The 25,814-nt window shown below is 34.2% G+C and overlaps 3 protein-coding genes across 5 annotated transcripts; all 3 read left to right on the forward strand.

Moving 5' to 3' along the window:
• Window positions 1,675-12,634, forward strand: LOC18595953 (golgin candidate 5). The gene is made up of 20 exons (XM_018123668.1): window positions 1,675-1,847; window positions 2,254-2,473; window positions 3,281-4,224; window positions 4,834-4,905; window positions 6,061-6,135; window positions 7,715-7,829; window positions 8,338-8,399; window positions 8,509-8,556; window positions 9,287-9,571; window positions 9,658-9,717; window positions 9,826-9,909; window positions 10,018-10,083; window positions 10,183-10,281; window positions 10,363-10,581; window positions 10,935-11,049; window positions 11,121-11,341; window positions 11,485-11,544; window positions 11,659-11,772; window positions 12,096-12,170; window positions 12,289-12,634. The coding sequence occupies exons 2-20, from the start codon at window positions 2,323-2,325 to the stop codon at window positions 12,316-12,318; spliced, it is 2,895 nt and encodes a 964-aa protein (XP_017979157.1). The 5' UTR covers window positions 1,675-1,847; window positions 2,254-2,322; the 3' UTR covers window positions 12,319-12,634.
• On the forward strand, window positions 14,645-21,123 carry LOC18595954 (probable plastidic glucose transporter 3). Of its 2 annotated transcripts, none has more exons than XM_007024136.2 (15): window positions 14,645-15,109; window positions 15,708-15,852; window positions 16,341-16,452; window positions 16,539-16,606; window positions 16,683-16,815; window positions 17,230-17,329; window positions 17,440-17,552; window positions 17,805-17,898; window positions 18,645-18,798; window positions 18,892-19,035; window positions 19,119-19,192; window positions 19,276-19,364; window positions 19,739-19,853; window positions 20,332-20,516; window positions 20,793-21,123. In XM_007024136.2, exons 2-14 carry the CDS (start codon window positions 15,759-15,761, stop codon window positions 20,512-20,514), a joined length of 1,473 nt encoding a protein of 490 aa, XP_007024198.1. In that variant the 5' UTR covers window positions 14,645-15,109; window positions 15,708-15,758; the 3' UTR covers window positions 20,515-20,516; window positions 20,793-21,123. The 2 variants fall into 2 exon arrangements, with proteins under 2 accessions (XP_007024198.1, XP_017979396.1); XM_018123907.1 differs by lacking the exon at window positions 14,645-15,109 and adding an exon at window positions 15,161-15,278.
• On the forward strand, window positions 22,632-24,922 carry LOC18595955 (cytochrome c-type biogenesis CcmH-like mitochondrial protein). 2 transcript variants are annotated; one of them, XM_007024138.2, is made up of 4 exons: window positions 22,632-22,862; window positions 23,356-23,545; window positions 24,199-24,330; window positions 24,424-24,922. In XM_007024138.2, exons 2-4 carry the CDS (start codon window positions 23,402-23,404, stop codon window positions 24,625-24,627), a joined length of 480 nt encoding a protein of 159 aa, XP_007024200.2. In that variant the 5' UTR covers window positions 22,632-22,862; window positions 23,356-23,401; the 3' UTR covers window positions 24,628-24,922. The 2 variants fall into 2 exon arrangements, with proteins under 2 accessions (XP_007024200.2, XP_017978125.1); XM_018122636.1 differs by lacking the exon at window positions 22,632-22,862 and adding an exon at window positions 22,881-23,145.

Consider the following 25,814-nt stretch of genomic DNA (forward strand, 5'->3'; position numbering starts at 1 on the left):
TTTTTTTTTTTTTTGTATTTGTGGTTGATTCTGGCAATTAGAAGAGTAGAGAAAATTTAGTTGTGGTATTCGGCTACTAGAGGGTAGGATTTTTGATTTTTTTCGATTGTGGTTTTTTGGTTGCTAAGGATTCCTAGGGTTTTTGTTGTGAGGGATTTTTCTGGGTTTGTTTTTGGTTGCCGCTCTTGATTTTTTTTGGCTCTTCCCTCCCCCAGGTTGCTATAGTGCCCCCTCCCTTTATACTCGTTGGTGGCTTCTGGAGGGGGCACGCTCCACTACTCTGCTAGACTCGAGTTTTTCGCGTCTGGCACTGTAGTGGTGGTACTGGCAGAGGCATCCGCGCTCTGCCAGTACTCTCTTTTCTTTTCTTTTTTTATATTCTAATTATTCAGTTAATTAATTTTTAATTAATATTTAATTTTGATTTATTATTTGTCAAAATTTAAGTGTCTACAATGTGCTTGATGTATATAAGAGTTCTTTAACTTCTAAGTTGGTACAAGTTCTTAATTGTGCTTAAGATTGACTACAAGAATCATCATATCTAGATTCAAGTTATATCGAGGAAGAAATCGAGGAGTTTGAGAAAATCGATTTAAGTAATATTTTACATATACATACTATTTAATCTTTCTTCTTTATAAAGTTATTATATCTTAATTTTTTTAATTCTTGTTTAACTTTGCTTTTGTTGTTTTTGTTTATGCATTTTTAGATCTTCAAGAATTATTTTGGAGCTGATAATTGATTAATGAAATAATGACAAAAAAGTTAAATTCGGAAGATTTTCCTATTAGTTAACACTTTTTTTTTTTACTTTTTAACTTGTTAATATTTGACAATTAACATGTTATTAACTCATTTTACTCTTTAAAACTTTTTAATATCTGTAGCTGTGACTTGTTGTTGCCTGTTGGAACTTCTTGTTGATTTGATTTGATTTGTGCTTTTATTTCGCTGGTTATAATGTCTACTAGTTTATTGGTTCTGTTTTATTGGTGTGTTTGTTTGCTTATGGTTTATTGGTTTATTACTGATTATAATGTGCTGCCTATGAAATGATTTGAATACATATTTGTAACTTTGAATGTGATGCTGGTGAAGAGGATACCGAGTATGTGTTTTTTTTTTGTATGATTTTGATACTAAAATGACATTTCTTATTTTAATTTACCACTTCTTTTCCCTTGTTTATTTGAGGTAATTACAAAAATGTCAGCCATTGTCAATTTGCCGTTTTAATTTTACACGGTACAAATCACGCTTCCTGAATTTGGTAAGAATAAATTCTATTTTACTATGTAAAAAACTTATGTCACTAATTTATTTTATTTTAAATATAAAAATATTTTATATTTCTTTTATTTTAATATCAAAGTAATTTTTTTTTTTCAAAATAAAGTTATATTAACCATAAAAAAATAATATATCAATAATTTTTCAAAATAAATTACTAAATAAATTCAAAAATAAAAATAATCATTAAATCGGTTAAAAAAATTAATCGACTAAAATCTATTAAGTGCCAATATTGATTTAACTGACTGTTGGCTGACACCCATCAGTAAATAAATAATTATTGGCGGTTTTTAAAATGAAAAAGAAATTATTCATTGACATCTCTTTCTTGCACTAAAAATTTCAGTCCCATGCAAACGACGACGTACCACCTAGGATCAATCAGCTTCATCAAAAACTGAAGAAAAAAAAATAAAAAAAAGGGAAAGTTACAGAGCAAAGTAGATCGACCCCATTGTTCCACCGAACCTCTCTTTCACTCTGTAAACAAGAATTTTGAAACCAGTCTCCATGATTTGAAATCTCAAATCCACGCGCATTATTATCAGGTTCTTCTCTTTTTTCTGTATCGTTTCTCTTAAAACGAAAGACAAGTAGAAATCTTGATTCCGTAATTTGAATCTCGCGTTATCTTTAAAATAATTCCTTTCAAATCGATTTAACTGCGTATCCTTCTTAGTTCAGGTGTCTTTTTCACTTTCTCTGATTTACTTATAACAATTAACGATTAAATAATAATTACAACGGTGATTTTTCTTTGTTTTCTTTCAATTCTTTCTTTTTTTCACGCTTAGTTTCTCATTCTCGACATTTTTATTTCTTTGAATGGATCGTAATTCTTTCCTTTATTCAAGGTTCGATTTAGATCTTTTTGGATTCTGATTTGAACAGTTTGGATCACGGCATTTTTCTAATTATTTTTTTTAATACCGAATTTGGGGCATGTCAATGTAGGGTTTCTCATGTCCTTGAGTCGGTGGATTTGAGTTTTTGGATCGAGTTATTTTAGGTATTTAAAGAAGGATGGCTTGGTTTAGCGGGAAGGTGTCCTTAGGGGGCTTTCCCGATCTAGCCGGGGCGGTGAATAAGCTCCAGGAGAGCGTGAAGAATATTGAGAAGAATTTTGATACTGCTCTCGGGTTTGAGGAGAAGTCTGAATCCAGCAGCAATGAAGGTATTTTTTTTTTTTACGTTGTTCACACTGTTAGTATTTTATGCAATCGCTTGTATTTGAATGGGAGTTGTAGTGTAAACCTATGTTTTCGGCATTGTGATATTAGATTCTTGTTGATGAATAAATGGCTGCTGTTATAATCGTTGAAAGAAACTTTATGAGAATTATTTGATCATTCAAGCTGTAGTTGTAAGTTTGTGTGTTTTGGGATGGTGGCATGTTTCAAGCATGCTGCTTTAATTTCATCTTGTGGGAATTTAATTAGGAAAACTAACTAGTAATTTGTCTGTGCTTACCCATAGTAGTGCTAATTTGCTGGTGCATGTACAAATGCGAAAATAAGAATGGAATAATGAAATACAAGGTTTGCATTGTTGACAAATTGTTGTTCCTGAATGATCCTGTGAAGGTCAATTGTTTTACTATTTTGTTTGAGATTGGAATAATGGAAAATAAGGAATTGTAATCTAATGACTGCTTTACTTCCCCATTCTTTGTAATCTCAATCCTACTGATGGAGTTTGGACTTACCTAACTCGGTTTTCTTCTTCTCTTTTTTAAAATGAAGTTATCTCCATATAACTGTATTTTGGCATATACCCTTGCATGAAAAATTCAATGCTGATCTCTTACTACTTAAAAAAGGGAACATACTTGTGAAAGAAAAGAAAAGATGTATCTAACTGCTTATTCATTTCGATCTAAGAATTTTAAAATTGAAAAGCTTATTAAATCACTGTTGTTTGGAAGTTATTAGTGAGTTTTGGACAAATCATGCATATGACCTACCATCCACATTCATTCCAGGTTCAGGATTGTGGTCTTCGGACAGAAAAGCACTCTTTGATCCAGTTATGGCCTTGATGGGCCATAAAAGTGAGGAAACTGCTGTTGAATCATCAGGAAAACTTGAATCCTCACAGGCTCCACCAGAAGTTGAGGAAAAAGAAGAGGCTGAAACTGACAGGTCACTGCATTCTCCTGACCAAACCACTGCTGAAGAGGATAAAAGTGCTGTCCAGGTAGAAAAAGATGATGAACATTCTGAGGTTGTGGAGAGTTCAGATAATGTGTTTCCAGACCCTGGTAAAACTGAACCAGAATCAGAACCAGTTTCTGTTGAGCCTTCTGAATCTACCTTTCAGAATGTTGAATCATCAGATTCACCTGACAATGAACAACAGAAAGAAAGCTCAGGATTGGTACCTTCTGAAAGTGCAGACTCCAAGGAAGCCAAATTAGAAGCTGCAGAAATAGACCAAGTTGAGGATGCTATGGCTGTGCCAGCAGAGTCAAGCAATGTTGTAGACATACATGAAAGTACAGATGAACAAAAGCCACAAACAGAAGACGCTTTAGAGAAAGGTTCTCCAGTTAAATCCGAAGAATCAAGAGATAGCCAAGCTAGTGCTGGTGGTGGCCCTGATGAGCTAGAGTTCTTGCGTTCACATTCTATCACGGTTGAGGAGACTAAAAGTGCTCATGAATTTTCGCTGCCCAGTGTGGTTCCTTCAGATGAGGTTCAAGGGATGGTTTCTGAATCTGTTTTTTTTGAAAATGATGCAAATACCAAAAGAGTTGAAGTGGATCAGCGGACTAATGATAGTGAGACTGATGCTAAAGAAGAGCAATGCTTGAGCTCTGCAACTACCATGTCTGACTCAGCAGATTCTATGCATGAATTGGAGAAGGTGAAGATGGAAATGAAAATGATGGAATCTGCATTGCAAGGTGCTGCAAGGCAAGCTCAGGTATGTCACATGCTCTATTGTTTTATATAGGCAGCATGCACGTATGAAATTGACTTGATGCATGGTTGCTGTTCATTCAGAAGTTCATTGATGGCCTGTTAATTGTGGATGAAGCTCTTGAGCAACTTTCCTTCCCTTATTCTTTCTGTCATTTGCATCACTTCTCCTATATTGACTAAAAGAAAATTATGTATGCTAGATCCTTTATGATGGTTCACAACATCAGAAAGCTTGTTTCTTTAATTCATTCCTTTCTTTTCAAGAGAGAAGGGGGGAAAGGGGGAGGGTGTGGTTCTTATACTAGTGTGTATTTCATTCTTTGCAAGGGTGATCTTCTGAGATTAAACCTTAGCCTTCAGCTTTTACCTTCTATAACAATATGTCCTTACAACTAAAATTAAACAGGGAATGTTTATATGGTATACTTCTCTCTCTTTTTTTTTTGGTTATGAATTTTCACTTCCTTTCTCTTCCATGCATCTGCTGAGGATACCTTATGCTACATTTATCTGAGCGGGAGGGCACTAAAGAAAAGAAATATCCTTTTTTATTATCCATTTTGGTTGAAGTTTTATGGTTATTTGCAATTTCAATTTGTTATCTTTTCAGGCAAAAGCTGATGAAATTGCAAAGCTGATGAATGAGAATGAGCAACTTAAAGTTGTAATCGAGGATTTGAAGGTATGTATGGGCATTTTTCTTCCCCTAGAAATTTTAACATTGTTTGGCTTTGTCTCTGTGCTAGTGACACTTAAATGTGTTTTATTCTTCTCTCTGTTGATTATCAGTACGTTGTGAGTGCATTAACCTTTTGAACAGCAGTGAACATTTAAATAGAGTTTAAAAAGAATGAAGGACAGCATTTCTTTTTCAAAATCCAAGTTTTCAATTAGAAGATTCATCTTGAAGGCTGTTAATATAATAATAATAGCTGTGTGCCATGGCTAATGTATGATGATAGATTGATGCATAGCTGGAGATCTAATCTTCATGTTCCATTTCTATACATTTTTTATAAGATCTATTAGTGTATTAAGGAAGGCCTCTTATCATATATGTTTTACTGTTGCTGATCAAGCTCTCTTTTTTTCTGCATATGTGTTTTTACTCCATGTATAAAACTTAATCTAACCTAATACACCTTAGAATCATCAATTGGTAAATGTGTCTTTAAATTGGATATCTTAGAGATGAAATATGGTTGAATCTCTTATGTGAAGAAATTTTTTATCATATATTATTCTGTCTGATGTTCATCATAGATTTGAGGCATCCCCAGTGGTGGAGTTCTGTTCCTCTCTAGTAAATTTCGTATGAGGCTTCTGATATTTGCTGTAGAACACTGGTTCGTACGGATTCTGAATGTGTAGTCTCTGAGTAGTTAGAATTCTGTTTATGCAAACCATTCTCAATGACGGGGACAGTTATTCTCTCTGATTTTTATTTATAGCTCAACTTTCTTGGAGAAGTTGGTAGCAGCATTGTTGGTTGGTTCAGTTCCTTGTTGAATTAATCTAATGATGTAAAAAGTACTAATTTGTTTAAATGAGAAACACTTATATGTAGCATTCAAATTGTTGAAACCTTTATCTTAATTGTTATAACATTGTCATTTGTTTCTAGTTCTTCTAATTTTCATTTTTTTTTTAAATACAAGTCAATCACTTTCGACCACATTCTATTCCCTTTTTCTGCTGCTTCTAGTTTAATCTCCCAACAGTTGAAGAAATGAGTGATAATTTCTAAATTAGATGATTAGAAATATACTCCAATGTCTCTCTCCTAATAAAAATATAAAATGTAATTGCAAGTTAACAGCCGAAAATTGTGAAACAGAGAAAATCCAATGAAGCCGAAATTGAGTCTTTGCGAGAGGAATACCATCAAAGGGTTGCAACTCTTGAAAGAAAGGTATGGGCAAAAAATCCCTCTCCTCCATTACTTTTTACTTCTTTCTCTATTAATTTTCTGTTTATATTTATGCTTGAGATATTTCCATTGAGAATTGTTAGGACTTTTAGCCAAGAAGTAAATTGTTGTCGAAATTTTGAAGTGTTGATTATGGACCTTGTTGTTCCTCAATTGGTGGACAGAATGACCCTGTTACCAGTATAGCATATTCTTGCGTATGTATGACAGCGTACTAGGCCTTGAGCTGCACAGGAAGCATTAGCCCTATTCCATTCCATTACCCCAAGCCCCATGAGGTTTGAATCTAGGACCTCTGAGTTGAAAGTCCCAGCAACTTATTTTTGGGATGTCCCCATCTGGACTGAATAGCATATCTTTAAATGCTATGTGTGCTTTTAATGATCTAGCATACCATCTTGCCTTAGCATGCATCGGGCAAGCTCTTCAAAAGTTTATATATTCCAACTTTTTTATTAAGATGCGGCCTTTTTAGCTACTATCTTCATTGTACATTTTATATTCAATGCCTATCAATATATGGACCTTGCACTCAATTATCAGCTTTTATGCTCTTTTTTAAGTGCATTGAGTGGTCAAAATCGATTGAAGAAGGCAAGCATGATATAAGTTGGTAATTTTGAGTATCTAGTAAAATTGATTGCATAAAGGCTCTCACCATTTTCCATAGTTAGTAATTGCAGTTATTTCATCATTCAACATACAAGGTATTGCAGCTAGTTCTGAATCAAGGTTCAGTTAGGTTGAGCTTTATCATATTGCATTCCATAGAGCTAATTGATAATTTCTTGTTACAGTGCATTTCTGATGTAAAAGAAAAAGAAAAAGAGTATATAACCGAGTTCAATTCAAGTGCTTATGGAAATCTGTTATTAACGTTTGGTAGTGTCTTTAGCCACAGTTACTATGTTAAAAAATTAATAATTTTATTTTGTGGAATAGGTTAACAGTTAAGACTTGCACTTTAATTGTCGCAATATCTTGACTCAAAAGGAAAAGTATTGTCTGTCATGTTTTAGACATCTTTTACAGAGTGTATTGGGTTAAATGTATTGTTGACTACATGTACAAGATTAAATACAATAGGAGGTCAGAACATGGACTCATCTCAAGTTTCTAGCAATGCGTTTTCTTGCTCTTTCTCATTCTCATAACAGCATCAATGATAAGGTGATATAATGCTTAAAGTATCTTATGTATAACAGTATAGCCATCTTTCTCAACGACAAAAATGAAATTCTGCCCTTGTCAAAAGTTGCCTCCCCATGATATTTTTGCATTTTTCTTTCTAATTGCCCTGCAATTTTTTTTATTACCAATCAAGAAGTTTCTTCATGAGATTTGTTGCATTCAGGGTAGGTTTAAAAAGGTGCTAAATGGCATATGTAGTCTGCCCCCTTTAGTTGTAATTAATATTTAGTTGAAATGGTGTCAATGCATTTCTATGCTTTCATAGAAGATCATGATAAGTGGACAGATTTTCTGGGAAAACATTGTGTCTTTTTCCCCTCAAATTTAATATTTTTTATCTATAGTTGTCTCTCGGCATGTGTTTTTCCAGGTTTATGCTCTTACTAAGGAAAGGGATACACTTCGGAGAGAGCAGAATAAAAAAAGTGATGCTGCAGCTCTTTTGAAGGAAAAAGATGAAATAATTAATCAAGTGATGGCTGAAGGTAGAGTTATGAAAACTCCTGTTTACATTTGATGCAATGTTCTGTAATTCTTTTTTGTCCAAAATTATATTATTTTCTTATCTTAGATTGTTGTTACTTGTTGGATAGTCCTCATGTCAAATCGTTATAGTGGGGCTTGTGTAAAAAGGGTATTATGGAGAATATATGGACATGCTTCATTGTTAAGAAATAATATGAGTTGGATTATCAGGCAACAAAGTTGAAAGCAGGTATAGGTTGTATATATAGAGGATTCTACAAAGAAAATGGTTAAATTTCTTCATGTATAGCACCAATTCCTTGCTCACCTAACCCTTAGAATTGAACTCTAATCTAAGGGAGGCTTTTAGAATTTACCACAAATGGGATTTTAGTGTAAAAAGAGTACTCTTTGGTGCATCTACTTGAGTTTGTGGTTGAGATTTAGTTGGTTAGATGATTCTTGAGAAAATATAATCCACTTGTTTGTTATGCATTCTTATTGCGAGATATTTGCTTATCCTCTCAGGTGAAGAGCTTTCAAAGAAGCAGGCTGCTCAAGAAGCTCAAATTAGGAAATTAAGGGCTCAGGTATGATAACAGGTTTGATGGTTCTGGGATTTTTCTGGTAAATATTCTTTGTTCTTTATTTCTCTTCCCTTTCTTACTTTTCTTTTTCCTTGTATTTTTGTGATACTAGATTAGAGAGCTCGAAGAGGAGAAGAAAGGCCTAACAACAAAGCTTCAGGCAAGTGCATGTCTTAAAATTGGAATTTAGTTGGTTAATTAGCTTTTCTCCCTCCTGTTACTGTAGAATTCAAGATAATATGAGCTGTATTCTTGCCTCGTTCGATTTCTAACCTCCCTTGAGCAAAACAATTTCATTGAGGTTAATGGATTTTTACATAGTATCACAAGGCTTAAATATGATTTACTTATATCATATAGTTTTATTCAATGTAGTTGTGAAACACTGCTTGTTATAGATATTTTGTTTGGTATTCTGTATTCACACTTTGTTCATTAGGATGCTTGGTTTCATACTTGGTATTTTTTTGGTTCAATAGGCGGAGCGTCATAGAACTACCAGATGCTGTTAATTTATTAAATCTTTTGTTCTGTAAAGTTAGCCTTACACTTGGATTCTCATACTATTGATGCTGTTTATTCACCTAACAAAACTTCAAAAAGAATAAGAAACACTGCTTGTTATTTTTAATGTTCATTATTACTTTCTTCATTTTTTTGAAACTGATGTAAACAAATTGTACTCAATTCCATAAGACCTGAGACGAAGTGGAAATTCCCTACTCCTAGGGGATATTTTACTCTTGACCTTCTACAATGTACCATTTTTTTGTCAAAGAATTCCTTGAACTGCATAAAAGGATTTCTGTCATTAACAAATGAATTCCTGTTAGAAATTACACTTTTCTTTCCACTTGTTTATCATGCATGCCCCTTGTTCTTGCTTTTAGGTCGAAGAGAACAAAGTAGAGAGCATCAAGAAGGACAAGACAGCTACAGAGAAGTTGCTGCAAGAAACAATTGAAAAACACCAAGCAGAGCTTGCAGGTCAAAAAGAATTCTATACAAATGCTCTAAATGCAGCAAAGGAGGCTGAAGCACTAGCAGAGGCACGTGCCAACAGTGAAGCCAGAACTGAATTGGAGAGTCGATTAAGAGAGGCTGAAGAACGTGAAGCCATGCTAGTACAGACACTGGAGGAATTAAGGCAAACCTTAAGCAGAAAGGAGCAACAGGTTTTTTCTTGTTTAAATCAATATTCAGATTTGATAATGCAAACTGATGAGAAATATGATGTTGTTGTTGTTTTCTGATTTTGTAGGCAGTTTTTAGAGAAGACATGCTTCGCAGGGACGTTGAAGATCTTCAAAAGCGTTATCAAGTGCGCTGATCTTCTGCTGACTATATAGATATTAAAACCTTTACTTGATACATTTTCTTTCAGAAATTTGTTTCAAGCAGTTCATAGCTCTATCTTGTTGTTTTCTAGGCAAGTGAGCGTCGGTGTGAGGAGTTGATTACTCAAGTTCCAGAGTCTACAAGACCTCTTCTAAGGCAGATTGAAGCCATGCAGGTGAAATATGTTTTTCTGATGCATTCTTAACAAACTTCTAGGGACTATTGGTCCTTATATTTATGTTAAATGTGTTTGCATACTGATTCTTTGCTCTAATGTCAATAGGAAACAACTTCCAGAAGAGCAGAAGCTTGGGCTGCTGTGGAGAGATCTCTAAACTCTCGTCTTCAGGTGTCTAGAATGTTGTTGCATGTTATGATATCACATGTGTGAAGTTTATACATAGTCCTAACTTTTTCTTAATATTTATTTATTCTATTGAATCTACAGGAAGCAGAGGCCAAAGCTGCCGCTGCTGAAGAGAGAGAGCGATCTGTGAATGAACGCTTATCTCAAACCTTATCACGAATTAATGTTCTTGAAGCTCAGGTTCTACTTCTGTGGCTGATTTATTTTTATGTGGAAACATTTCTACTTATCAGCTTAAACATTTGCTTTGCTTTGCTTCAGATTTCATGTCTTAGAGCGGAACAAACGCAGCTAAGCAAGTCCATTGAGAAAGAGAGACAGAGAGCTGCTGAAAATAGACAGGAATACCTAGCAGCAAAGGAGGAAGCTGATACTCAGGAAGGTCGGGCAAACCAGCTTGAAGAAGAAATTAGAGAACTGAGACGGAAACATAAGCAAGAGTTACATGATGCACTTGTGCACCGGGAACTTCTACAGCAGGTTGTGCTTTTGATTCATAGCTGAAATTATGTTAATTTCTTTGCTTCTATTTGATCAGGTGGGACATCTCCCTTTCTTTGTCTGTAGCTTCTAAGGGAGCTCTCTTTAATTGAATGACCTTTTGTGATTTTTTTTTTTTTTGAACTTTGATGGTAAGAAAGAAGGCAATGTTGTATTCTTGACATGATTGCATATTCTAAAAGTTTCATATATAGTTTATAGTACATGAGGCATTACTTGAGTGTTTTTTATGCCTGTATGAACTTAGGAAACCCTCTTCCCATTTAAACTGTTAGTACTTAGATTTGATCTTATGGTTCAGTTTACAGAAGGAAGCTTTTGGTTTGTGACAGGAAGTGGAAAGGGAGAAAGCTGCTCGGTTAGACTTGGAAAGGACAGCGCGGGTACATTCTGTGGCTGTGTCTGAGCAAGCTTCAATATCAAGGCATAATTCTGCTTTGGAGAATGGTATGATACTTCAAATTATGATGTAGTTGATCTTTGTGATCTTCTTTGCTTATTGTGTGACTGTGGTGCAGGAAGCTTGTCCCGGAAACTCTCTACTGCTAGCAGCATGGGAAGCATGGAGGAAAGCTATTTTCTACAAGCATCTTTGGACTCATCTGATGGTTTCGCTGAAAAGAGAAATATTGGAGAGGCAACATTAAGTCCACTCTACATGAAGAGCATGACACCTAGTGCTTTTGAGTCTGCCCTTCGTCAAAAGGAGGGTGAACTTGCATCATACATGTCTCGTTTGGTATGAATTATTCTTTGAGCTCTTGAATTAAACTATATTTATCACTACATGTTTTCAACCCGTGTGCTGTACTGGACATTTCCTGGTTTGAGTTAATGATTAAATAGCTAATATTAACTAACTCTGTTTGTTGTTTACTTCAGACTTCAATGGAGTCTATCCGTGACTCTTTAGCTGAGGAGTTAGTCAAAATGACTGAACAGGTGAGTTTTCCATCTGCTGCGGAGTTAAAGTGAGTGAGGTTTTATTTATCAATATTCTAGTCTGTAGTTTTCTCAAATCATTGCCCTTAAACATTTTTTTTACAATGGCTGCAGTGCGAAAAGTTGAAGGCAGAGGCTGCCACGCTGCCTGGAATCCGCGCAGAGCTAGAAGCCTTGAGGCGAAGACACTCTGCTGCTCTGGAACTAATGGGTGAACGTGATGAGGAGGTACATGCCCTTTTAAATTTGTACTCCCTCTAATTGCTAGCAAACAAAATTTTGCATTCAAGGATGTGTCATGAGGCTTACCGATATAATTTTGATGTAGGGTATCAGTAGATCATTAAGCAGAGAGACTGCATGAGCTTTGCTTAACTAAATATTATGATGAAAATGAATGTTCATAAGCAATCTATTTTTGAGTATCATGTCTCATTGAGTGTCTGGATTTCTGACTCAGTCTGGCTTTCCAATAGTAAAATGAGAAGAACATGATATGATAGTGTTGTTACACATTATGTTCTTACGTTTAAGTGGTTGCATCTATCCAGCTGGAGGAACTCCGCGCTGATATTGTAGACTTGAAGGAAATGTACAGAGAACAAGTAAACTTGCTTGTGAATAAGGTAATTTGTTTTACGTAAAGGTTTTATTTCATTGTTTTCGTTTGCTGCTTATTTATATTCATTATTTGTAGTAGTTAGTATTATTAATTTTGCTGATTCGACATCTGTGTTTGAACAGATCCAAATAATGAGTTCTTCGAATGGGTAATGCCTTGTAAGCAAAATTTTGGTTGGGTGGTAATTCCGAGACTTGATGTGCATGGTATAGTTATAGTAGATCCAGTTAATGCAATGATGATTCAAAAATTTTTGTTCTTTATACTCACTAGTTCAAGGTTGTGCTTTGTGCAAGCTTTTGGTTCATAAGGTATTCAGGGAGCATGGCTTTGTCAAACTCAAATAAATATTTATTTTTATTTTATAGTTTGTTGTACAGAACAAATTTTAATGTGAGAAATCCGTTTTCCTTGTTTAAATATATAAAAATATGTAATAAAAAGGGGACATTATTTTATGCCATAAAATGATGGGCTTAGAATATGTTGCATCACATTTATATTACATGAGGAGAAAGTAACGTGACTTTTCCATGTCACGGGGAAGTAAAAGGAATTTTTTGAACAAAATTAACTACTCTTCCGATTCGTTTCACTTTGGGTATATATTTTGAAACCCAAACATTACTTGATTAATAAATTATTTTATGAATAAATAATATTTCATTTATTTTCTAAAATATATTGGAAAATATGAAAAAATATTTTATTATTTTGATAATAAAATATTAGTTATATGTGCAAGTTAATTCGAGCTCATGACAACTTGAAAAGGAATGCTCAGTGGACTCAACCCGACCTATGGGCATCACTGGACATGCAAGTGTATTAAATTGTTAAATTTACAATTTGATACATAAAAGTAGTTTGGAAAATTAATAACGCATTTTTAATTTAATAAAATACTGGTATATCAAATATTTTAATGTTATTTTTTTAAAAAAAAATTAATCAATATTTTTTCATATATATATTTATTTATTAAACATTGTAATGCTTTTATCTCAACAATGATATTTCATTGAAATTATAAAGTGATAAATTATTTTTCCAACAAACACATTCTATTTAAATCTTGAAATAGTAAAAAGGTAACAAACGACGGCTGAGGCTCGCATGCAGGTCAGAATATCGGTCTCCATGTTTGGGGTCTTGCTCTCATGTTTATTACTATGGCAAGAATTAAAAAGGATTTAAAGGCCATCAATACCCGTCCTTATCATACACGACGCCAGGCGGGCTTCTTCCCTAGCGAAGCACTTTTAACGTTTACACATTCATATGCTAAGGGATGCGCACATGGCCATGGGCAACTTTGAAAAATTGTACTGGGGGTTCGTTTTTTGAATAAAAGTTTGATTTTCAAAGAAAATTCCTAACTGCACCATGAAAAAGGAAATGGAAAAGGGGAGCTTAGGTCTATAAAGCACTAGCTCCACCTTCAGGTGTACCTCGACTAGACTAACTTGTTAGAAAGATTTTATTGGTAGTGATTGGTTTTGTGGTGCTTTCTGGGCTCTACCATGCAAAGCATGCCTTGCCACTATATCTTTGGTATCATTATCTTGCTCCATCTGGATCAAACATGTGTTTCCCAATTCTACTCTATCTATATATACATAGCCAAAGTCTATAATTTCATGAGATCAGAATGCAGACCATTTGATAGAGGTCAGTTTCTGGATAGTGCCTGTAACCACATCAATCATGTTCATCTTAGAAGGTGTGGAAAGAGTTTTTCATTTTTCTGCAATAGCTAGGTTTTTATATATCAACTCCACTCATTGTCTTAAATCTCCACTTGCTCCAAACATTTATGGCCCATAATTATGTTATTAGGACAGATTACATCTTAGCAACAAACGGGAGAGAGATAAAGTTACACCAAAGATTAAAAAGGAGGAAGGAATAAAAGAGAAAAAGAAAAAAGCCAAATAGATTTTATTAGGTCCGAGTCAACATTCAAGAATGTTTTAAATATTCTCTTTGGGTAATGAAGCTTTTATAATTCTTGGTGAATCCTGGAAGGTCTGATGCATGGGAATAAGTTCAAAGGCATAACATGTACTTTAGACATAAGAAAATTGATCCAATTCTCCCAGGAAATTTGATAAGGTATTGGTAGGTGACATGTGACTGCGTAGAAGTAAAAGACTTTCTCCTCTGCTTCTTTAATTTGCCTCCGAAATATAAATGGCTAGCAATGGATCAGAGAAAGTTTCATCACCACTTTACAATCGAAGGGGTAAGCTTGAGTTCGAGGCCAAGACAAAATTTGGAGTTGCCCCCCAGTCCCACACGCCTCCTCCTCTTGTGTAAAGTCATTACATAAGAAAAGATATTTACCAACAAATCATTACATTGATAATGGAAAAACGCCATGTGAGGATGAGGTGAAAAGATCAGAATTCCCACCACACTGACTTGATTTTGACACACCAACTGTATCCCAACTTTCTAATTCGTTAGAGACAGGAGGCGTCTGCACCGCCAAAAGCACCACACCTTCCCTCTCTTGTTCGTCTCCCCGCTTCCAACAGCATAAGTAACATAAAATAAAAAAAAATAATTAAAATCATAAGCACCAGCCGCGCACGTTAGCATGGACCGCTGGTTGGTTGTTTTTCCTCCTTCCCCAAAAAACGGTTTCGAAATCGTCGCTTGGATTTCCTTGTCTTCAGTTGAAAGCTGACGATTACGAATACTGACGCTTTTCCAAAAAAAGAGGGAGTGAGAGTGCGTATGTTAGCAACAATCATCAGGCACCTAAGCCCCTTCCTTCCCGGTGCAATATAGCGACCTGTCTGTTTCCTTCTTCCCTTTTTCTCCTTTCGCCATTTCTGATTCCTCTCTTCACCTCATTTTCAAGCTCTTATCTTAATAAATTCTAAAATCGCCATTCTGGAGCATTCCCAAAGCTAATGCTCTCATTTCTAATTACAGGTATTTATTTCTTCCTTACACGACGTGTCGTCTTTGTGTATATACTCAGATGCTTCTCTATCTTTGAATTCTGTACTTTTTTGGAACTAAATATGTTTGCTTTCCAGTGTTCTTTTTCTTTTTCGTCTTGAATCTTTTCTTTCTCTCTTCAAGTCTGAAGCCAAAAATGGTGAGAGTTTCTTAAGTTTTGATCTTTGCAAAAACGGTGCCGTTTTTCAGCTCAATCCAACTCCTCCTCTGTTCCTCAATCATTGATCTTTTTTTTCTGTTCTGTTCTTTCTCTGTTGCTTTGATCCCCTATAAACGACAACGTTTTGTTTCTCTTGCTTCAGGCGACTATTCAGTTTCTCTCTCTCTCTCTCTCTCTACATTCTAACAAATTCTGTTTTTTCTTTTTGTTTTTTCTTTGCTTGTCAGTTTCTAAAATTTGTGTTATTGTGTTAAGTACTGTACCAGATCTACAGTTAAATACTATATCTATAGGATTTTTTTTAACATTTCCGATCTCTTTATTCTTTTGATCTTACAATCAGTCCAACTTAGTAGTTTGATGAATTAATTTATAAATAGAAGTGCTCTCTTTGATTTTATTTTGCAGTTGACAGCAGAAAGTTTTGTATTTAGTTCTGGAGACGGCGCCTATAATAACATGGCAATGCGAGGGCGACACCTCGATGCTTATTCCATGTACAAGCGTGGTTCCAAAGACTATATCAATGCCCATGACAAAGAACAAGGTTCAGGTATTCTTCACTTTGCTTCATTCTTTGTTATTTTTTTTAATAATTGCCTTCGTTTGTATGAAAAAGGGGATTAATTTTGGTTTAATAATCATTAATTTATTTAGAAGACACTTAAGCAAAGGTTTTTCATTATTGTTTGTGTTTTGAATTGGGTGCTAAAAGTTGTATTTTTAGTGATTAAGATAGTAATATAGTTAGCCAATTTATAACCTTTTAAAAAGTGCAAGTTGCCATGAAGTTGAAAGTTTTGTTTTTCCTTTATGTTATGCTTTCCTATGTTATGGGTTTAGTTATTACCTCATCGCATATCTGCATGAGTTTCGCTCCAAATTTGGAATGGCTTGAAGTCTATCTTTTTTTTTTTTTTTCCATATATTAGGATGGGGAATATTTATATGTTATAAGCATTTTCTGAATGAAAGTTGTCTGTATTAGTTTCAATTGTACAAGTACTGACAGTTTACGGGTTCTCTATGTGGGCTTTTAAGCACGTTTGCTGAATGGAGCGGGCAAAGATATTGGAAACCCTTCTTGGAACCGTTCGCTCCCACATATACTCGTGGCAACCTTATCTTCCTTGTTATTTGGTTACCATCTGGGGTGTGTTCATTTTGGGAAATCTTTTGTTGGAATTTCTGGAAATCCTGGAGATACTGTACTCTTAACGTTTGCTATTATTAATGCAGAGTAGTTAATGAAACACTTGAAAGTATGTCACATGACCTTGGTTTTCATGGGAATACCATGGCTGAAGGTACTGGTGTAAGAATCTGTTGTTCTTGTCTTATTTGAGAAATTGCTCTAATTTGTTGTTTTTTGTTGAAATCAAGGTCTGGTTGTAAGTACATGTTTAGGGGGTGCCTTTGTTGGATCGCTGTTCAGTGGTTCGATTGCAGATGGGGTTGGGCGTCGCAGGGCATTCCAGCTATGTGCTTTACCTATGATAATTGGGTCTTCAATGAGGTAATTGCACATTTTTCAATTCACCTTAATTTCAAGCATTTGTGTGCTAAATTTATCTCAAATTGGCTGTCTATTAGCCTTGAATGCTTTTTTATGATATGTCTATAAGGGTTTATTCAGAAAACTTTTGCAGATTTTAGCTCATTTTAATATTCACAAGGCAAAAATTCAGTTTAACTAATAAAACTTATGTTGCTAATATCCATCACCTGCGTTTAGAGTGCCTGAGAGATATTGTTGAGGAATGTTGAGTCCCTCCTACCTTTTTCATTTAGTTCTCATAAAAGCAAATTAAATTTATACAGAAGAAGTAAGAGGTACTCCTTGGCGGCTTGCTTGCAGTCTTTTAAATTGATAATCGTAATAAAGTTCCTCATTCTACATGCTTATATAATTCCAAAAATATTCTTGCAGTGCAACAGCAAAAAACCTTTGGGGCATGCTTCTAGGGAGGTTATTTGTTGGAAGCGGAATGGGTATTGGCCCACCTGTTGCTGCTCTTTATGTGACAGAGGTATAAGAAAGATGGTTAATATAATTTTTTCTGTGATATTGCAGGGTCTTTTCTTCTATTCTTTCCCTATTTTCACATGGTATATTGATTCTTTTACTATCCATGCACAGGTTTCTCCAGCTTATGTAAGGGGTACTTACGGAAGCTGCACTCAAATTGCTACGTGCCTAGGATTGATGGGTGCTCTATTTATTGGACTCCCTGCTAAGGAAACTGAGGGTTGGTAAGAAACGATAAGTGAATTAGTAGTAGCTTTAGAATTGATAATCAACAAAAGTTGTTTTAACTGTTATTTATGGCTATTTGAAGCAAATTTTACAACAAGACCGTCATCGCCACCACTATAATGATGTGCTTGGTGGCACATTCTCTTTTTCAAAAAAATGTGACCAAAACAACATATTTCACAACTTGGTATTGTGCTTTGGTGGCACATAAATTGATATCATATTCCATAACTGGTTGATGTGGGCAGGTGGCGAATATGTTTTTGGGTATCTGCTGTTCCTGCTGCTATGCTTGCTCTTTTTATGGAGTTTTCTGCAGAGAGCCCTCAGTGGCTTTTCAAGGTCATTTGCTTTCCCTTCATATTCAGTTATAAGGATTTTACATTGTTCTTCTCTTATTGCATGTTCAGCATCAGTTGAGCTTCACCTTATCAAACAATATTTAGATTCAGGTAGAGATGCAAATGTTATTAAAAATTAGGAAAAAGAAAAACAAAGTTCAAATTTTGTTTACATTTTATATTAGTATATTCTCTGGAACTGTGAACATTCGTCTACATATATTATGCATAAGCACTATTACTTGAAAAACTAAGAGGCAATTGCATTAAGATATAATGATTTGAATATAAAGCCGTTGTGCAGTTACATCTTTGTGAAAAAAAAAAATCAATTTTCACTTCCTGGATTTAGATCTGAATTAAATATGTAAGTAAGATCTTAGATGCACCTATGTTGCTTGTGCTCTAGGTGTTGAGAACTCATTATATTGTTTTAAACCAAGTCTTTTGAGGCAGAAATTTTAATGTGATGGACCACAGGAGAATGTAATATCCTGACAGGGAAAGCAAGACTCAAGTCAGAGTTGTAGATTATGTTGACTGCCACTATTCTAACATCATCTCTTCTAGGATTGGGAATCTCAACATTTTTTTTTTTTTTTGCTTTTAGTATATGCTCATTTCTCCTTTATCTATTGTCAAAAAAGAAGAAAATGAAGATATAAGCAGTTTGATATCCTTTCTCTTTGTTTATCTTCAAGTAGCCTTTCTCAGTAGACTCTTATAAACTTTATAAACTTGCTTCAGAGAGGAAGAGGTGCTGATGCTGAAGCTGAGTTTGAGAAACTTTTGGGAGGACCATATGTCAAAGGCGCAATGGCTGAATTGTCAAAGTCAGATAGAGGGGATGAGGCAGATACAGTCAGGTTCTCAGAGCTTCTTTACGGCCGTCATCGTAAAGGTGCACATGCTAATAATTTGCAGTAAGACTTATAAGTCATAGTATCTATGTTTTTCGTTCTAAATGATTACTTGTTAATTTCTCCATTTGCAGTTATTTTCATTGGGTCTACCCTTTTTGCTTTACAACAGCTCTCTGGTATAAATGCTGTATTCTATTTCTCATCAACTGTCTTTAAAAATGCCGGTGTACCTTCAGAGTCTGCAAACATATGTGTGGGAATTGCCAATTTGATAGGTATAAATGGCTACATTACCAAGTATTTAACTTACGCATCATGGTGGGGTGTTTCGTTTAGTGTTCTGTTTATACTTCTTCAGGATCATTTGTTGCGTTGCTTTTGATGGATAAACTGGGAAGGAAGTTACTTCTCATTGGAAGTTTTTCAGGCATGGTAAGGAAGAAAAATGTTTGCAGGTCTTTTAATACAATTTTGATATTTTATCTAATCTACCCTTTATGCTTTTGTTTTTTCAGGCAGTGGCTATGGGTCTTCAGGCAACTTCAGCTAGTTCCTTAGTCTCGAGCAGCAATGAAGTTTATATGTCTGTTGGAGGCATGCTGTTGTAAGTTTTTAATCTTTGAATAATAAAATGTTTCATTTTGGAGTGGAGATAAGCTTATTAAACCTCAAGGCTTTGTGTCACTTGGGATATTTACAAATATCTGCTTCATTCATCATGAGATGATGGATATCAGACTGTTGAATGCATTACAATTTGCCACTCGAGAAAAATGCATCTTAGGACATGAATGGGTCATGTCTAGCATAAACTGCTTAAATAATTTTTTTCTAGTTCAGTGGTGCCATAGACCATGTTTAAAATGCACCCTGTTACAGGCTTTAATGAAGGCTATTCAAAAGAAACATCTATGTCTAGCAACTTCATTTTGTGGGGTGGCATTCTCTGAATACAAACTTGATGATGTGACAATGCAGGTTTGTCTTGACCTTTGCAATGGGTGCTGGGCCAGTCCCTGGTCTCCTCCTATCAGAAATGTTTCCTGGTCGGATTAGGGCAAAGGCAATGTCAATTTGCATGGCTGTCCACTGGGTAACCAGTTTTAACTCTTCTTCCTCTTACATTCTGCTGCCAGACAAGGGATTTTAATTTTTTCCCTATTTTGCTACAAGTTAATCAATTAAAATTGCCTGAATATATATTTTTTTTGAAAAGAACCTGAATAGATTGTTAGGTATCTCAATCAATTGCGGGTAGGTTTTCTTTTTTATTGGTTGATTTTGTAAATTTAATGCTGTTGTTTATTTAGTGAAAGCATTATATTAAATCTAGAGGTCCCATTGGACAGTTTCCTAATATCTCCTAGTAGTGATGCTTTTATGGTAGAGGTGTTGGTTTTTTTTTTCCTTAATTTTGTCTCGTAAATTTGCAAACAAGCACTCATAATCAGTTTAAATGCATTTGGAATTATGATTAATGGTGAACAGACACTTGACCATTGTGCAATCTCTCTCTTTTGTTTCTCCTGCTTTCCTTACCTCCTGTGACTGTCTTTTGGTCTTTGTAACAGGTGATAAATTTCTTTGTTGGCCTGTTGTTTTTGCGGTTACTGGAGCAGATTGGACCATTAGTCCTGAATACAATTTTTGGCACCTTTTGTTTGCTGGCAGTAATTTTTGTGAAGAAAAATGTGTTGGAAACTAAAGGAAAATCACTTCAAGAGATTGAAATTGCATTTCTTCCACCAGAATAGAGGTATATCAGTTTCATCTAATTTTCTGAACCGTGTGAACTTAGTACATTAAGGCAAAAGTTAGGTCAACCGATCTTTAGTTCAAAATTCGTTTTGAGTATGGTTGTGGGACTCAGAACCCCTGTAGTTTCAGTCAATCAGGTTGTCTAGTTGCCTGCTTTAAGGTTGTGAAAGAAACTTGGAAATGTAAAGATTGCTAAAACATTTAATAGTTTAGAGGGAGGGAGTTTGTACAGCTTGATTCTGTCCGTCCTTCTGAATATGTGGGCATTTTGCAGGGAGCTGCTGAATATTAAGTGGTTCAATGCACCCATGTCTCTTGTATCAAATTCTGCCTGGATACAAATACAAAGATACAGACTTTGCTGAATGATGTCATAGATGGAGTAATTGGAAAGAACACATTCATTCAGTGCTCACTCTCCAAGGCCCATGTATATTCTATGAGCGTTTTATTTTTTTTTTTTTTGTGGTCTTTTTAATACTGGGTGAGCACATTTCCTGCTGGAAATTAATGTAGCATACACATCCAAACGGGTTTTCACACGGAATAATATGTTCAGCTTCAATATAGTTAATCAATGATAGAACCTCTTTTTTTAAAGTGTCTCCATGCTCTTATGCTTTTGTTGTTAATGAATTGCTTATTTTGATTCTGAATTCTGTGAAATAAACTTGATTTCAGAAACTGTAGTCAATATTTTTAACACACACTTACAGGTGCCTGTTAGCGGGCAGGTAATGAGGTTTTTGAAGTGGTCAAAATCAAATCAAAGGTGATTTACTGGATAGTATAAAATAGAGGTTTAATGGTTCAATGATAGCCTGTTTGGTCCCTGCAAATGTATTATTATTGCACACAAAGCATTCTCTTTGACAACAGCATAAAACTATTTGCTTTTGGTAGAAGGAAAAAGCAATCGGTAGTTACAACTGCTAATTACAATTTCATCGAAGAAGAAAATTAATTACGTTATGTTGTCTTATTTTTTATCATTAAAATATTGAATTTGTTACTATCGTCGCTAAAAACTGCACAAAACAATAGATCCGAATCCTCAGTTGTTGAATTGCCAATTCAAGAAAGCATAACAAATGTCTAATGTATGCTACCTGATTTATTTTGTTGTTCGTTGTTTTTGTAGACTTAGTCAAAGGTTTTGGGACTGCTACCATATTTGGGTCTTGCAATTGCTTTTGTAACTACACCACTGTTGATGGTCTTTATAATTCTTTTTAAACTAGATTTGATTTGATTTTTTGTAATTAAGATGTAATTGGTTTGTCTACTTTTTTATACAAATGGAAAGTTAAAACAATGATATCAGTTTATTATACTTTTTCTTAGATTGCATAAACATATCAACAAAATAAAAAGATTTTCATATACTTCATATTATAAGTAAAAATTGCATTCCATTACAGTGTTTCAAGATCTTCATATACTTCATATACCGTTCCAGTCTACCACCAACATTTCCATATGTAATATCAAACAAAAAATAATAAAATATTCAAAAAGTCTCTATATTATAAAGATTTTTTCAATCTAATTCTTATATTATAGAGTTTTATTCAATTAGTTTCTATATTTTGTAATTTGATTTGTCTATGATGTGACAAAAAAAATTTTTTTGACACATTAATAGTCAAATTGAATGGAGTTAAACAGAAGATCCAATTGTATAAAATGTCAAAGTATAGAGGTTATATTGATCGGTTTTTGAATGGAGGGGCTAAATTGATAAAAAAAATTACAATAGAGGAACTTCTTAGGTAGTTTGACCTATTTCAATAATAAATTATTAGTATTATTAAAATTTTAATGAAAATTAAAAGATTAAAAAAGGAAAATGAAAATAGAGAAAAAATAAAAAGAAATTAAATTAATATTTTAATATTAAATCTTAATATTTTAAATTATAATTTAATAATAACATATTATTAAAAAATAATAAGTTCTAAAATTTTATTAAATTATAATAAAGAGAATTTTTGTCATTTTTGCTTATGCTTTTATTATTTCAAAACTATTCTTATTAATTAAATATTAAAATATTCCTATTAACCAAACATTAAAATATTACGAGAATGTCGATTTTCATGGCACTAGCATTTCATTCCATGAAACTATCGAACGAACAAAGGGCCCTAATTCCTAAACGTGGCGGCTTTCTAATTCGTTCCCACGAGTGCCACTGGCCACTGCCACGTCCTTTCCAAGTTTCCATCAGCATCAGCTCGTTTCAAGGGGAAACAGGGCTTAAATTAAACCCTCCTCAAAACTCTTTCATAAGCTAAACCTTTATTCAAATTACAAGCTCTTGAATTGATCATTAGTCAGTGAGGTATTCTCTTTTGTGTTTGTGTCTCCTTATTCCTACTACTATTCTATGCTTTTTTTTTTTATTGTTTTGTTTCGATGACACAGAAAATATAGTAAATGGAAAAGAAACCTGAAAAAGTTGGGATTTTGAGTTGATAGATAAGTCACACAAAAAGAAACCCAAGTGCTGGATTGTAACTAAGACAATGAAAGACTTTTTTTTTTTGGTACTTTTAGCAACGGATTAGCTTCAGTTGAATGAGGTCTGTTTACTTGATGGTTGAAACTAAATCCACCCTTTTTAAGTAAGTTTATAATCTTTTTGCTTTTTTGGTTTTGGACTTTGTGTTAAACTAAATCATTCGATTTGTAGAAGAGGCTTAAGAGAAATCGTGTGCATATGCTGTCTTTTCTGGTTCTTCCTTTTTCCTTAAGCGAAGTGTTTGATAAAATGCTTCAATGATGACAAAGAAAGGCCTAGCAAGTTCTAATGTTGCCCATGTATTTATCTTCAGGGTGTTTTTGACACTTTCTTTGAAACTGAGGTGATATATATTTATAATGGAAAACAAGGATGATGAGGTGAAGAAGGCACAAGTTGTGGAAGCCAGGGCAAGAAATATCAGCCACAATGTGCGTTGTACAGAGTGTGGGAGTCAGTCCATTGAAGATTCACAAGCTGATATTGCAATTCTCCTCAGAAAGGTATGATATTTTATCTCGTCTAAATGGTAATGTAGAAAGCCAAGATGTTTCTTTCAGCATAGGCAATCAGATGAATTCAGTGCTTGTAAACAAATTTTCTGTGTTATAATCTCATAAAAAGAATATTTTATTTCTTGTTACAATTTATCACTTGATTAGTTGTCAAACCTCGAATTACATAGATTATACACTTGGGACTTTTCTAAGGCTGGCGGAGAGGAGGACTGTTTATAACTGTAAAATTGTTACTTGAACTAGTAGTTTGTGCTGTCAATGGCTTGCTTTTCAGATATTTGTTAACCTCCAATCCATAGATCTCCAATTGGACCAATTCTTATTGTGTGTAATAATGAACTTGTGCATGTCCCAATATTCCTAAAACCTTCTAACTCTCAGCATTCCCTGAAACTCTAGTGTTGCATCTACCTGTTCTTTACTCTAAATAATTAAAATTATGAACTGTGATTTGGGTAGCAAAATCAACCTTTTCTAACTTTCTCTTCAGAAGATAGCTTTGTTCTGTTTCTCTAACTTCTTATTGTCTGTTTGCCCTTGTTCTCTTGTAGCATCATTTGTGTTTTTCTGTACTCCTGTGGTTATCTTATTGCAACTTTGCTAATGAGAAACTTTCAACCTGTATTTTGCTACTGCAGTTAATCCGTGATGAGATTCGATCTGGAAAGAGTGACAAAGAGATTTATAAAAAGCTTGAAGAAGATTACGGGGAGACAGTACTTTATGCCCCTAAATTTGATCTGCAGACTGCAGCCTTGTGGCTATCACCGGTCAGTTTAAGATCCTAAAAGGATTGTCTGATGGTAATTGTTAATCTTTTCCACCTTTCAAAATTAAACTAAAATCAAAGGTTTTGGGGACAGCTTCTTGTTGCTGGTGCTGCTGCTGGGATATGGGCTTACAACAAGCACAGGCAAAACACTAATGTGCACATCATGGCTTTGAACCTTGTTAGGGGTGTTCCATTGACCCCAAAAGAGAAGGAAACTATGCTAGACCTCCTCACACCTCCTCCTCCACAAGGAGTCACTCCTTCCTCCCTGTGGAGTAGGTGGCGAGGTCAATGATGTTCTTCTATTTTCTATCTCCATTTCACTGGACCTTGAATATACATGTTGATGAGAGTTTCATATTTGCTTGATGTAAAATTCAGTACTGTAGTCAACAATCAAGATCACAACTGCGCAGTGAAGATAAGATTAGTGGAAGATCTTCCAGCTGAGAAAACTTGTATTATTTCTTTCAATTTCTGAAGTTAATAAGCTAATTAATACTATCCTATTGAAATTATAAACGTTTTGTTAGTCACATCGTGTTATTCTTTAACATGTATTTGCTAGCAAAGTGTAAAGTTTTGATTAATTCATTTGGTTTGTTTCAACAAATTCTGTACTCCAAAGGACGAAAACCGTTTATTCTCCCATGCAAAGTTTTGTGTTGCCCTCTTCAAAACTATTGACCACCGTTATCCCTTTAATAATGGTCCGTCCATATACTATGATTATTATACCACTAATTTTACCGTTTATAGTATTCAAGATCGGTGCTAGGGATCATCAAGGTTTTGTATTTTTATTTTAATCAAATAGACTTTTATAATTAATAGTTGATTATTATTAATTAAAACACCACATGTCACTTTATATCATATAATGCTAATAAGACTTGTTGATATGTCATAGTGAGTAGTGATGTGACATGATATTATGATCATGTAGTATTTTTACTTTCTAACTCAATATCACATCAATGTTGTGTGTGTATAAAAAATATTAAGTAACGTTTTAACTAAACGACACTTAATCAACTGTCACTCTATGGATTTATTTGATATAAAATAAAAATACAATGAATTTTCATTGAAAATAAAAAAAATAAAAGGTTGGTTTGGTAACAGTAAAATAACTTATTGGAGGAAAATTTTTTTGTGTAAAATATTTCATAGAAAATTTTATATTTTTTATTGTTGGATAAATTGCAAAAAAACATTTTCTATTGTTTGAATTAACTTATTGAAAATATTTTTCATTATCACTCATAACCAATAAAAAATGCGCTTAGACCCCTTTCAACACCATTACAATGTCAAAAATTTTAATGCGAGATCAAACTCTCATTAGATGAGAGTGGATTGTAAACATAAATCAAGTCAAAATCAAAAAGTGTACACACGCAAATCATAAATCAAGGTAGAATAAAAAAAAAATCAAAACCAAAAAATAAAAAAAAAAAAAAAATTATGAAAAATGACCAA

The sequence above is a fragment of the Theobroma cacao genome, chromosome 6, assembly GCF_000208745.1.
Source record: "Theobroma cacao cultivar B97-61/B2 chromosome 6, Criollo_cocoa_genome_V2, whole genome shotgun sequence".
NCBI classification, from domain to species: domain Eukaryota; kingdom Viridiplantae; phylum Streptophyta; class Magnoliopsida; order Malvales; family Malvaceae; genus Theobroma; species Theobroma cacao.

Excerpts from the sequence above, each read along its gene's own strand:
- LOC18595953 (XM_018123668.1), top strand. The coding sequence starts at position 2,323 with ATGGCTTGGTTTAGCGGGAAGGTGTCCTTAGGGGGCTTTCCCGATCTA. Across the intron at positions 9,718-9,825 it reads ATCTTCAAAAGCGTTATCAA|GCAAGTGAGCGTCGGTGTGA; the intron begins GTGCGCTGATCT and ends GTTGTTTTCTAG. Across the intron at positions 9,910-10,017 it reads GGCAGATTGAAGCCATGCAG|GAAACAACTTCCAGAAGAGC; the intron begins GTGAAATATGTT and ends TAATGTCAATAG.
- LOC18595954 (XM_018123907.1), top strand. Across the intron at positions 17,330-17,439 it reads CTGCTCTTTATGTGACAGAG|GTTTCTCCAGCTTATGTAAG; the intron begins GTATAAGAAAGA and ends ATCCATGCACAG. Across the intron at positions 18,799-18,891 it reads TTACGGCCGTCATCGTAAAG|TTATTTTCATTGGGTCTACC; the intron begins GTGCACATGCTA and ends CTCCATTTGCAG.
- LOC18595955 (XM_007024138.2), top strand. The coding sequence starts at position 23,402 with ATGGAAAACAAGGATGATGAGGTGAAGAAGGCACAAGTTGTGGAAGCC. Across the intron at positions 23,546-24,198 it reads TTGCAATTCTCCTCAGAAAG|TTAATCCGTGATGAGATTCG; the intron begins GTATGATATTTT and ends TTGCTACTGCAG. Across the intron at positions 24,331-24,423 it reads CAGCCTTGTGGCTATCACCG|CTTCTTGTTGCTGGTGCTGC; the intron begins GTCAGTTTAAGA and ends TTTTGGGGACAG.